The sequence below is a fragment of the Hippichthys cyanospilos genome, chromosome 6 (assembly GCF_059441005.1).
Source record: "Hippichthys cyanospilos isolate Australia breed blue-spotted pipefish chromosome 6, RoL_Hcya_1.0, whole genome shotgun sequence".
Lineage (NCBI taxonomy): Eukaryota > Metazoa > Chordata > Actinopteri > Syngnathiformes > Syngnathidae > Hippichthys > Hippichthys cyanospilos.
Genome location: NC_142374.1, coordinates 12,515,509 through 12,529,056, shown reverse-complemented (window position 1 = coordinate 12,529,056; position 13,548 = coordinate 12,515,509). Strand labels below are relative to the sequence as shown.

General features: G+C 39.3%; 1 protein-coding gene across 11 annotated transcripts in view; it reads right to left on the bottom strand.

The window, feature by feature from the left end:
- The window catches only part of LOC148422229 (pleckstrin homology domain-containing family A member 5-like), a 74,534-nt gene that overhangs the window by 13,929 nt on the left and 47,057 nt on the right, over window positions 1-13,548 (bottom strand). For 7 of the 11 annotated variants that reach the window (XM_088417094.1, XM_088417083.1, XM_088417084.1 and 4 more), the window contains 9 exons: window positions 12,415-12,538; window positions 12,193-12,297; window positions 9,868-9,940; window positions 8,245-8,345; window positions 6,679-6,794; window positions 3,715-4,200; window positions 2,272-2,752; window positions 1,114-1,197; window positions 406-525 (listed from right to left, as the gene is read on the bottom strand). In XM_088417094.1, coding sequence (XP_088273220.1) covers window positions 406-525; window positions 1,114-1,197; window positions 2,272-2,752; window positions 3,715-4,200; window positions 6,679-6,794; window positions 8,245-8,345; window positions 9,868-9,940; window positions 12,193-12,297; window positions 12,415-12,538 — 1,690 coding nt within the window. Of the gene's footprint in view, window positions 1-405; window positions 526-1,113; window positions 1,198-2,271; window positions 2,753-3,714; window positions 4,201-6,678; window positions 6,811-6,962; window positions 7,342-8,244; window positions 8,346-9,867; window positions 9,941-12,192; window positions 12,298-12,414; window positions 12,539-13,548 lie in introns of those variants that run through there. The other 4 variants (XM_088417087.1, XM_088417090.1, XM_088417091.1 and 1 more) reach the window with 2 other exon arrangements.

Genomic DNA, 13,548 nt, shown 5'->3' with positions numbered 1-13,548 from the left:
CAGATCCTCATCCTGCACTCTGCTGACCTAAAACATCTGAATCTCCAATTTCACATCTTAGAGGGGACAAAAAGAAAAAAAAAAGGGGGGGGTTCTTGATTTAACTGCAAAGCGTGGCAGTTGCCCAAACCACTTAAAGCTTTAAGTTTCGTTCACTGCTAACATCTGTCTGGAATCTTGAGAGGAGTAAAATAACTTAATCAGCGACTGCTTGCCCACTAAAAATAATCTAATGGATGATTAGATTTTAAAGCAGAGTAGCTGATGTCCCCTATCAGCAAACCGGGCCTTGTTAAACATCAGGAGGGAGAGCTGAGGTGGGAGATGGATGGCACACACACCACACCATAGAGTAACCAGCATGCCGCCAGATAAATATCTTTGGGCCGGAGTTTGGGGGCTGACCTTAGGGTTGTCGCCATCCATGTTAAGTTGCGTAAGTTGTGCTAGTGTGTGCTCCCGGACACTGTTTAGCTCTGCCTGCTGCCGCCGCAGCTTTATCAGAAGCAAAGTCAGTTCCTGAGACTGCAAAGGAGGTGAGGTTGTGGGAAGCGTACAGCCGTTATCAAGTGGGGATGTCGTGGTGGGAGGAGGAAAAAGGAGAAAACACACCAGGATAGGAGATGCATCAGTGCTCCCGGGTCATGAGTTTTCATGCAGATCAAAACAATGAGATTAGCCAAGGTGTTGGCAGCATGCAAATTCCCAATTTGCACCCGAGACAGAGGTGCCGTTTAGCACTGATAACGGGAAGCAGTTTGCACACTCGAAGCAGTGACTTTGACATACATTCCTGAGCTGGCTTAGAGAGCTGAGACTGACAGCGTTTTTAAATCTCTGCTGGCGCGAAGCGACTGGAGAGCGACTAAAGTCGGCATAGACTTAATCCGATCACTTGCAGAAAGACGAACTCTGTCTGATTTTGAATCCATCTTGGGATTTTGTCACAAGGTCATCTTGGACAGAAGTCACACACAATCAGTCAAGGAAGGGTATGATTGTTTTGAGAAAAAGTGAAAACAACCCAGAGCTAACAGAACATAGTGATGCATTTTGATAACTTACTCGCACTAGACAATATTGTACACAAATTAAGACCATTGTAAGACTTACACTTTTGCCTTGGAGAGACTGGGCAGAGATAGTCTGGACCGGAATTCCTACAGGCATTGACCTCCTATCATGCTGATAGGCATACTGAAAGAGACAGGTAAAAATAATTTACTCAATAATTTTCCTTTTCATGCAGAGTTGCATCTACTTAAATGATATAATAGCGACAGTGTAGACATTTGCCACTGAGTCAACATTGAGAACAATTCACCAAGTTTTTTTTTTTTTTATTTAGAACTTTCTTTTTTTAAACTGCCTGGTTACAGAAACATCATGCCTTCAACACAGACTGAACATGCCCGCAGGTTTAGAAATTAGAGCAACATCAACATATTTTACACATAACACTGATACACTTGGAATGTTAGAATACCGCGCCAACACAACTATAACACGCTGGATTCATTTTACTTCTTTAGAGTGCCTCCTGGTGGAGAGTAAAATGTCTGTTCAAACTAAATAAATACTGCATTAATGTCTATATTTAATACATATAACTAATATAGAAATACATTTATTCTGTGCCTTCAGATTAGTCTCATTTGAGAACCAAAAAATATTTGCAAAATATTTGCAAAATTTAAGCTTCTCAACGACTTAAACCAGTATCAGAATAATAATTAATTTATGTTTTCTGTTCTGGTTTTTGAAGGAGAGAATTTTTTAAAAATCCTTTTAATAGTAAAAATAATCATGAAATTGATGATTGAAATAATAGTTAGTTGCAGCTCTACAGAACTGCATGATTACTTTGCATATTTTTTTTAAAGAGAACCATAGCTTTCAAAATATAGTGATTACTGCTGTCAGACTGCCCCAGGGCACCACTGGTGACTGCATGAATAATGTGTCCATTGTAAAGCGTCTTTGTGTCCAGAAAAGCTCTATATAAAAATGATGATGATTATTATTATTATTACTACTACTACTATTACTAGAAATGATGCCACTTTCTGTGATATCAAATATAGAATGCATGATGCACTTGCTTGGAAGAATTTCTTTTAAAAAACAGGGTATATAAATTAGTATTGTATCTGAGACTGTTGCGCTCAAACAATCAACTTACGCTGATGACGTAATGATAGTGGAGAAAGTTAAATGGTCATTGAAAAGTTTTGCTGCACAGGTGAACACCTCAATGAGTACTTGACTAACCTTAGGGGTTTGCTGCCTCTGGCGCCTGTCCATACTCATGTCTCTTTGGTAGGTAGGAGAAGCGATCTCGGACCGGGCGCTGCTCATGCCGTACGATTGCGGCTGAGAGTAGCCGCCATACATGGAGAGGGAACCATGGGAGGGCGAGGGTGGGATGGAGTAAGTGGGCGCAGCATGCTCTGAAAGGTTGATCATGGTTTTGGGGCTGGCCATGTGGCCATAAACGCTCGGCGGTCTGGTGTAGGCCTGTCGTTGCTGCCACTCGTAGAGCTGCCACATGGTGTCAGCGCGCACAGAGCGGCGCTTGTCAGCCATCGAGGGACCCAAAGCTTGGTCGTACAATGACGGAGACATGCTGCAGATGCTGTCCCTCTGCGCCATGCTATTTCTGGGCATGCTCCGGTAACCGTCGCCATAATGAGGCACATGGGGCATCCGATGGTTTGGCATGTTTCTAGGGAGTGTCTGGTATGATGAGATGCTGTGGAAGAAAAATCATTTTTTTAGTCATAGCAATCAACCAAAACGAACGCAGCTTTTTTTTGAAGATATATAAATAATTATACATAAAGAATCAGGATCTTAAAGTAGTCAAACACATCACTTAGTGGGCCACACTAAAAACAAAAACATTTGTGGTCTCTTAGAACAGAAAGAAAACTATACTCATTCGTGCAAAATAGCCTCTCAGAATATTACAGGTGTAAATAAAATGTTATGAATCAGGTGTGTCTCAGTAGCCGTGAGATAAACTAGGGACATATAATAATTGGATTAAATTTCTTTAGATAAAAACATAAACACACACATAAACAAACAAACAAATACATAAATAAATAACCACACAGACAAGCAGACAAGTGTGCTTTTTCTCTTTCGCCATCTGATGTCTATCACTTCTGTATAAGGAACTGAGAGCTTTTTGGATGCTAGCTATCAACAATATTCAATAACAATTATTCATCTTGTTCAGAGGCCTATTGTTAAAAAAAAAATTAAAAGTCAAACTGTAGATGACTGGGAGTCTATCTTTCTTTTGGACAATATCATCTCCAATCAATGAAATTTGGCTGCAGTAAGCGCTAAAGCTTTGTGTTCTCGTTTTTATAGTCAGGAAACAAAAACCCAAAAGAACACCAATGGGCTAACTACTCTCCAGAGACAAGAAATCATTGCTTCACATGGGTTCACAGTCAGTACAGCTGGCAATGGGAAAGTTTCCACTCAAACTTCCTGTCAGAACTTGGCATTAGTACAATGCTTAGTGAGATTGAAGTAGGTATGGGCAGCTTAGACAATATTTAATGTTTCAGGTGATATGCCGTTTAAAGTCAAATAAGGTAAAATGCACTGCCAAGCAGAAAGTTCCTCCCTCTGTCCTTCTGTGAAAAATTCCAATTACATAAACTCGGCATCATATTAATGCAGCAAAGCAGAACAAACCTTCTGGTGTCATCGTCCGGGGTGCGTCCTCTTTGTGTGCGAACCCACTGCTCCAGTTGCTGCATCGAGCTCGTCCGACTCAGAGTCCTCTCGGGCTCATAGTTTGGACTTGGCTGAGGGGGAACTCCAGTGTTGTCAGCTGGACCGGATTCACCAGCTCCATTGACTTGCGGGCTGTGGTGTGAGCCATCAATCTCTGCCGGGGTCCGGGGTGTCGCCAGCTTGACCGTGACTGCTGCTGCTTGGGCCGGCTGCATTTTGACACTGTTGATCTTGGTGAGGGGGCGATCGGGGTCGGCGCCATCTTTCTGGAAGCCATAGCGCTCGGCATCTCGCTGCTTTCTGTCCTCCTCCGACATATGTTCGCGGTCCGCCTCCCGGTTGCGCTCGTTGTTCTCAATTTCGGGCTGCGTCAATGGTGGCTTCTGATTGGTCACGTGATTAACCTCCTGAGGGCCACACTGTTCCACTTTTAGCTTGTCCAACCTGATAATGGTAAAGGAACAAAAGAAAATGAGCTCATTTGCGCTAAGACATAATGAGGACAGCAAAAACAAACCAAATTACTTTTTAACATTTGTGAGTGTGAATGGTTGCGTGTCCCGCGACTAGCGCAAGTCTCCAGCTTTAACACTACCCGGTGCATTCGAATGTAAACAAGGACAGAGGAAAAACTCCATCTATGCATTAAATGTTAATAACTGCTGATATCTAAACAATAAGGCGTTTCTATAAAAGTTGACATATCAAAAAGAATGGTGGGAATAAAATTATTTTTATGTATTATACAATTACTATGAATTGTCTATCAAGTCACTTATGTTTACAATACCTAATGAAATAACAAGGTTTCCAGCTTCCATTCCAGTAGATGAATGAATCAAAATGAAGAACAGAGAAGCAGTTGTGGTCCACAAATTGCTTTGTGTAAAAATGGCACTTTCCTTACAATTAAAAATGTAATAAATGTAAAAAATGAATAAATCCAATCATTTTGAATTCAAAATTGTTTTGAATCAAAAATAGATCCTGAGTCGAATTTTAGACAATAAAATAAAAAATGAACTAATTTGTCAGAGCGATTTCTAACCTTAATCTTTATACCGGTGTTTCCCAACTTTTAGTGAGCCATGTCATCCATTTTACATTTGAAAAAATGTACAGTATACAACTAAAGAAAAATGCTTAAAAAAAAGATGAATAATAATTTTAAAAAGGGTTTCTGTACTAATTAACTCATAAATGCACATCTGAGAGATCTGGGTTTGGTAAAACGAACACAGAGCTAATTTAATCACAAGAAATCAAGACTTAATCTGCGTTGTTAATAATACTGCCTGTCACTATACATCAATAGGTAAGATGGCTAAACAAAGATATATTTTATAACCAATAATGTATACCATTTCACTTAATTTCAGCCAGGTTATTGATGATATTTAAGAGCACATTAATGTGCCACAGCACCTTGGTTGAGCCTTACTATTTATTTATTTATTTATTTTTTTTCAAATGTAAAATTGCCATTATACCTCAGCTGTAATGTACTGTCATCTTGGCAAACTGCTATTGCTTTGAAACAAAGAGAAAGTATGAAGAGGCGCTCCATAACATTTCTCCAAGCTGCCAGAGGGGATCAGGTTTGTAAAATGGAACGCAATATCTCCAGTTAAAAAAAAAATGCCTCTGCCAGGGCATGTCTGAAAGCTGGTGCTCAGCAGCTAGAAATCCATTTGTAGCTCCCTACAAATCTTTGCTTCTTTGGGAGGTCTGTGGAGGTAATTGACACCGCTGCTCCTTGGCCTTTGATGGACTCAGGGTCATCGCTTCAAAGATGAGCAAATTCCTCTTATCAGACAGCTTTACTAACTCGGCAACAAGGGAGCATTCCTTCAGTTATTGCGCTTGAACCCATTTAAACAGCTACAACAGTCACATCATGTCTTGGAAAAATTATATTGCAAAAAAAAAAACAATCCTAACTGCAGCCCTGTATTTACTACAAAGTAGAGTCATAATACTCGATTGCCTTTTAGCAGCATCACACGTTTCACTGTGCCATTCAGTGGATTTTAGGCTCCCCAGCACATTTCAGCTACACAGCACTTCATCATTAGTCCTCTGCTCCCCCATGCTTAAAGGGCGTTACAGAGGCAGGCTGCTAAATAAGATTTACACTAAATGGGAAAGACTATGAGCTCTACTGATGAGTTAGCAAAGCTGTGCCCAGCATTATATAGTCCACACATGGTGTTGACATGCCTAAAGCATGCAATTGTTTGTGTGCTGCATCCCAACTTGAATTTCACCATAGAGTTAAGTAAAACTTCAATAAGGTCAAGGTTTGTTCAAACAAACACAGGAAATAGAAAAGTCAAAAGTTTGCATTGTCAACCACCTTAAACTAAGATTATGGCAACGGAACATAACAGTAATATGTTACTATATATGTTTTGCATGTATTGCGAAATGAGTCATAAAATAAAAAAAAATAAAAAAAAAACTATCCCACTGAGAGGTGAACATTGGCGATAGAGATGGTAGCGGGTCACCTGGACTGTTCAAACAGCTTCTACCCACTATCCATCCGGATTCTCAACAAATCCGTCACGCACTAATCTGCCTTACTGCATGCAAAAATAATTTGCACTACATGATATTTTGCACTGTTTGTTGTTTAATTGCTATTTTTTTTATTGCTATTTATTTACTTGCTCGATTATAGAATGAAGTCTGCTGCTCGGGAGGTGAACAGAATAAGAGTTTCATTGTGTGGTATAATAATACTATACATATAACAATAAAACTCTTGAATCTTGAATCTACTGTACATGACAAGGAAATTTTAGACAGGCTACCGTCCGGCCAACGTTTGCACCCTTGAACAAACTCTGACAAGATCAAAAGAGCCACTACCTTTGCCGATGTTCATCCCTCACAGGGATAGTGGCTTAAGTTACAAACCTTGTGACAGGGTCAGAATGCACAAGTGCAGCATCTGTCATCACTTTCATCCAGGACTCCATCTCTTTGGCTGTGTCGGTGCAGAAGTAGTACGTCCGCATGTTGGGGTGTGTTGCCTGCATGACAAAGCTTCTGCAAGAGAACACCATAAATTTGCAATGACCAACTAAACAATGTCTTGGCAAGTTGGTAATCAGGACAGACGGATGGCAATGATCACAAATCAGCACAATCAATCCGACAATATTAGAGCAGTAGATCTGCCACGGAGAAATGATGCTTACCAGGTCATGAATCTTATGGTAGACACGTTGCTGCATGGGTCACATGATGCCTCCCAGCCAGGACAGAAAAAAAAAATGTTATTGGACAACCACAATTCTCTGTTAACCACACTCTGATGAAAAAAAAACAAAACCAAAAACAACAAAAAAAAAACAACATTTGCCCAAAACATGATGCAGAAAATTTAGAGCGAAAAAAACGGCAGCTGGATATGTCCTGCTCTTGCGCTTCGCTCATGACCTCAATGGTCTCTCTTAAAGCATGTGACAAGGTTGGAAAAGAAGTAGATTTTGTGGTTTGACTCTGACTCCTTGGTGTCTGTGTTTAGTAGTGCTTGGCAAGAGAAATTGTAGACTTTCAGGGTTTAGGAAGGACCCCAAATCCGAATTGTACAACTGTGAATCCTATTTAATGTGACCACTACCCTGTTGCATAGCTAAATAATGTTTCAACTTGGATACGACATTGCATTAATGCACTCCTTCTGAAATAGTGGGGCAGGGCCCCTTGAAGGGCGCGAAGCGATGCCGAATAAACGCTGTAAAAAGTAGTTGAAGTAGTAAGTAGTAGGCCTAAAAGTAGTAGGCCTGGGAAAAAAAGGCGACCAAGTCGGGTCCAACAATTTTAAAAATAGGTTGACTAAAAATATCTGCCTTGAAGCTCTGGCGGAAACACGTTTGCGCCCCCACTAGGGCTGGTTTATGCAAGAACAAAACATTTCCCTGCAGTGCATAGGATATATAATGGCTTGGTTTTAGTCAAAATTCGAGAGGGCAATCAAGCACAAAATGTGGCTAGTCTGCCCGTCAAGAAGAAGACGATAAAGAAGACTAACAGGAAGTTATTGACCTAGTTGTAAAACGCAACTCCTCCTTTAGGTTCACTCATGAATAATGTTGAACAATCATCATTAAGTGACCATGAAGACATTATTACATGTGCAATGTACATATAGCATTAAGTGGGTGTGGTTCTTGGTAAATATAATAGTAATTGATTTTTTTTTTAAATTAACATCAGGGCGCATCACGCCTACTGCCCAAAGGCAGCTGGGATAAGGCACTGGCACATCATGGATGGATAGATGGCCTGGATAGATGGGGGGGGGGATCATTCAATGGGATAATCAATAGGAAAATTGGTTTTAAAATGATTCAACAGATGACAGCCCTACTTTAATCACATTGAAATATATTTTGGAGGGTCTTTGTTCCTCGTTTCCCTTCAGAAACATTGCTTTCCTCAAGCACTGATTAATTGATTGATTGTAAATGCACTGACCTTGAAGGCATACTTTCTGGTGATGTGATCATCAACTGACAACATGGATACATGGAAGCTTGGTAGAAGGATGCTGCCAAGTATTCCTTCTTCTTTTTCATCTGCAAGGCAAAAATGTCCCCGTTAAACATTTTGACAGAGTGGCGCTTTTGATTTTGGGTATACAATGTGCATATTCCTGTTACATTCTGCAGTTTGAGGAAATGATAAGAATTGATTCAAAGTGGCAAATAGCTCTCATGCTCTAAGTTTGCAGACATGGCTCCATATTGACAATAGTGTTCTCCACAGGGGGATTACACTGAGCTGTGCATTTTAAGCAAAAACCTGCCCCGCCCATCTTGATACTTGCAATACCTCTGCACACAGCAGAAAGTGTGCAGGAAAACATTACATACACATCAGCACTTTTTAGTTGCTATTTACTTCAACTGTTTCATAAATCACCTTAAGTGTCCTTGGAAAAGATCTGTTTTTAGGTAAATCACATGTAAAGATAATAACAACCACCCTAAACTGTTAATACAATTTTTGAAAAAAAAAAATTCTCATAAACATTCAGAACTATTTGACAACATTGGGCAATCAAATGTTCCTAAATATAAGCAGATAGTGTCCAAGATCCAGAGTAAATGATTAATTGGCTGATAAGCACAAAAGAGCGCAGTTGCTTTTCGGGTGTGTTGATAGGAGAGATCATGACCACATTCACTACCCACACTTTGCTGATGGATACAATTTCTCAACATGCCCATCTGTGTAAATCCTTTGGGGCCGGTGCTTCTGCCCATGGCTTTTGTCAGTCAGTGGGCGGAAAGAAGGCAATGGCACTGCCAGACAGCAGAAACAACACAGACTTGATGTCATTCCGATTAGCAGAATGACCGGGTCTGCATTAATTGAGCAAGCTGCATATCAAATATTTATTAGAGGCATTGACAATTGAAATATTGCTGCTATTGAGATATTACTACACTAGAATGTTCATTTTAGCTTCAACCATGTATCGTAGCAGTGATCCTTCAAGTGAACAACTGATTCCAACGGTGTCAAGACATTCCCATCCGGTCTAATGGTGACTTAATATCAGCATCAAGAGCAATCTTACTGACAGTTTATTATCTGAAATAGCTGCGACGAGAATCTGTCAGGATCTGCACCCATTGGTTTAATCCTGCTAATAAAAAAAAAAAAAAAAAAAAGTGTGATCAAAACCTAATCTTGGCAGAGATGGGGCACACACCGTTTTAGTAAATTGTTGAATCACTTGGGTGCCTGTAGATGTTATCAAGACAAATTGTGGATTTATGAGCGGGGGAACCACAGAGTGAGAGGAGCCAGCCTGATTCCTGGAAACTCGTTTACCAACTCTAAATCAGTGTGAAACCCATTTTCCATCTTAGCTTCTTTTGTGAAAACCATCTTTGGAAGGCGTAATCCATGATCCTCATATACCTATTCCAACAATCTATTTGGGTCTTGTGCAACCGCAGGAATTGAGTCCATCTTAACGGAAGTTGCCAAGGGCATGCCTTTAGGTTAGACGGCATTGTTGAGAGTCTTGCAAACAGCACTGTTATTGCAAATAGCAATGAAAAGATGCTTTTAGTTGTCATGACTCACCTCTGTAATAAAAGAGACACAAGTCTGACAGCACAAACCACCTCTTTTTCCACAGCTTCATTCCCGTGCTGTCCTGCAAAGACACCAGAAAAAAATGATAAGTCATTAGTTATCCCTTATAAAAAGAATTGGATTTCATTAAAATTTTTCCATTAAACAAAGGGGGATTTTACTCAGCATTTGAATACACTTTCTAGACTGATCATGTGCAAAAATAATGACATTTTGCAAAAATAATGACATGTTTTGAAAATACATTTTAAAGGGAGGATTGGACATTAAATGGTCTGAAATCCTGTTTCAATGCTAGAAATTAAGGGTGGAAATTTGTCTCACAATTTGATTTGATTCTCATTTTGGGGTCTCCGTTTCGATTCAGAATCAATTTTCGATTCTAGATGATTTGATTGATGACAATTTCTTCTTTAATCTATACATCTTTCTGATCTACTCCAGTCTCCTTTGACAGAATGACAAATGAAGACAATAAAGTGTTATTTTTATTTACGTGTATTAAGTTTGAATTGTTAGGGAAGTGTCTTTTTTTATAAAACTACTCTATTCTCTAGTTTTATTAATTGACATACCAACCACTAGAATGGAAGATGGAAACCTTGTTATTTGATCAGATAATGTCAACTTAAGTGACTTGACTTATTTAATTGCGTAATATATCTAACCGATTTCACCCCATCATTCTTTATATATATATATATATTATATATATATATATATATATATATATATATATATATATATATATATGTCAGCTTTTGTTAACTGATGTTGTTGTATCTCCCTTGTCATTGGACGTTCGGCATAGCTATAGTATGAGGAAGGTGACAGGAAGCACTTTTTTTAATTCTATTATTTTACTTGTAAAATTAATTTTGGGATGTTTTATATCAATTCTGAATCGTATTAAATGACAATCTTACTTCTTTCATGAATACAATCTACTTATGATGAGTTAAAAATACTGCCTGGAGGGTTGTCATATCAGTGGTCGGTGTTAACCTTTCTTTAAATTCAAGATAACTTCTTTGACAGAGTCTTCAAAAAAATAAAAATCAAGTTTTCGTTAAACTTGTTCTTAGAATGTTCCAGCCTAAGCTTGAGACATTGGTCAGACATCCCTTTAATTAGACTGAATTCAAAAACAACTATTTCACTGCCCCCACACAGGGGCATTTATATGCCCCCAATAGATCTGTTGAAGGGTTTTACTGTTTCCTTAAGCAGGGACTTCTATAGCGTCTAAGTTTCAAAGAGGCGGGAAAATAAGTGAAAATCCAGCTTTTATTCGGGTGAGCCCAATTGTGAGTCCGTGGTTGATCGCCATCACCCTGATTGAGCTTCTACAGAAACCGCATCTGGCAGCTGAACCAAAGGAAGCCTTCGTGCATTGAAAGGACAGTGCCGGGAGGCTGCAATCAAAACTAAATGAGGCTGCCACTTAGGACGCCTGAGAGTCCTGTCAGGCAAAGGAGGGCTTCAAGCCTCCCCCTTTCACCCTGCTGCAGCAAGCAGGAGCCTTGATGAAGGACTGCTATTGAAAAAGTGCTTGTGCTGCCCATAAGTAGCAAAGGCGGACAAAGAAATCAGGTCTTCTATGGCATCAAATACGCATTTTATTCGAATTAATAAACGGTGGCTGTAAAAAAAAAAAAAAGGAAAAAAAAAGTCTACACATTTTCGTAAAACTTCCAGGATTTTGTACAAGAGAAATATGCATCGATAAAATAAGAATTATTTGTTAATTATTACTAATGTGACCTAACCTGCCTAGCCTAATTGGGGGAAAACAAATAAAATCATTGAGAAGTATGAACACATTATTACTTATGTAACTAGGTGTATGGCTATGTGCAGAACGATCCAATCACATTCAGAATCATGTTAAATGGGAGTCAGCACACACCCGCCACCATATCCACTTGTTGGTACCTCTCTGATATAGAAGAAAAACCCCACAATGGTCAATGAAATACTGTGAATCCTACATAAGTATTAAAAATTATTACTTAAACATTCAAAATCAAACATATCTTGAGGGTTCTCTTTGAACAGAATTATTGTTAGAAAATGAAACAGTGGTCCTTTTTAATGTCAAATAATATGGGCATTTAAACTGAGATGTGATTGTAAATCTGAAATGCTGAATTTTTTATGACTACAATTTTCTAACACTTATCTACTGAGCAGTAAACAGAAGGCCCCAAGGCCATTATGGTACATATTTTGCATCTTATCATGAAAATATTACTTCTAAATGAACACCAATGCACAGAAAATAACAAGCATAATCAAAAGGGCTTTGTTTACCTGCTTATAGAGCCAGTTCCTCTTGATAACTGGAGCACTGGGATTCCTCCTGATAGAGTTTGATCTCTTTCCAAAATTATGAAGTTTTTTCGGGGGTCTTGATGCCTTGTAGATATCAGGAAAATGTATATTCATGACAAACATTTTTTTCTACAAGTAAAAAGACTATCAAAAGACGTTTATGTTCAAAACTGCAACAATAATTCCATGCATGTTACTCACCCGTGCTGCTGCATTGGATTGGTTCGCGGCACAGTCTGAGCCGCCACTCGTGTTGTTGGAAGCCTCACTCATGGTGCTTCTTGGCTGTTCCTTCTTTTCATTCACTGGCACTTTGGCGGCAGATCTAAACATGCACACAAGCCAAGCAAGAGCACATAAAGTCCAACTTTGCAAACCCAGTAAAAGGTAGAGAATAGAAGCAGGCAGTCTCTAATGTCTAATGACCTAGCATTCAACTTCAGTTCAAACTTCTGTCATAGTATCTCAGCTTGGAACAAAAGAGTCAAACCTATTACACCCACAATCCCTCTAACATTTCCAGTTGTCAGAGAATGCTGACATACTAAACCACCGTTAAGGCAAACCACACCAAAATGCCTCTTAGATGAATCTCTTTGCACATTCACAAAACCTGTCATCAGGTTGAGCACCATGCAAATCATGTTGCGTCTGGCCCATGGAGATGTCCTACATTCTTTCGGCAGGGAACAATGTTGTAATCTAGTGGAAACATGACACCACAGTGCAGCAAAAGCACTGCAGCCGTGAAGAACTGTGTTTTGGGTCAAGAACTGAATGCGCTGCAAACTCAATTTCACTCAACAAACTTGCCCATCTGATGTCGGTGACCCAAAAAATCTTCATATTACATGGTGCCATGCATGAACAGGAAACTATGAGTACTTTTCCATTCATTGCATCTGTCGTGTTCTATTATCACAGAAGACACTCAGATTCCATGCTGTCATTGTCAAGGTGCACATACATGAGAGACTTAACAAGGAATGACATTTTCTCACTTTAAAAAAATGCAGGCACCACTCACACGATGCTGAATCTCATGCAGCACAGCAACATGTCAAACACAGACAGTTACCAATTCAAAACAATCAGGTGATATTTGCTTAGCTGTATGTTGAATAGGTTAGGTAGTTTGGCTTTGTTAGTCATGAAATGCAGCAAGATTTTTTCTCATTAAGATTATATAACCCTTAATGACCACCCATGAGGATTATTCTTTCATTAATAAAAGAACGCTGTGTCAGGGGACTGAATAATTAATTTGAGTTCCATTCTGAGTTGGAAGTCCTGTGATGGACAAGCAGCTGACTAATGCTCCTTTGAATCGCCGTG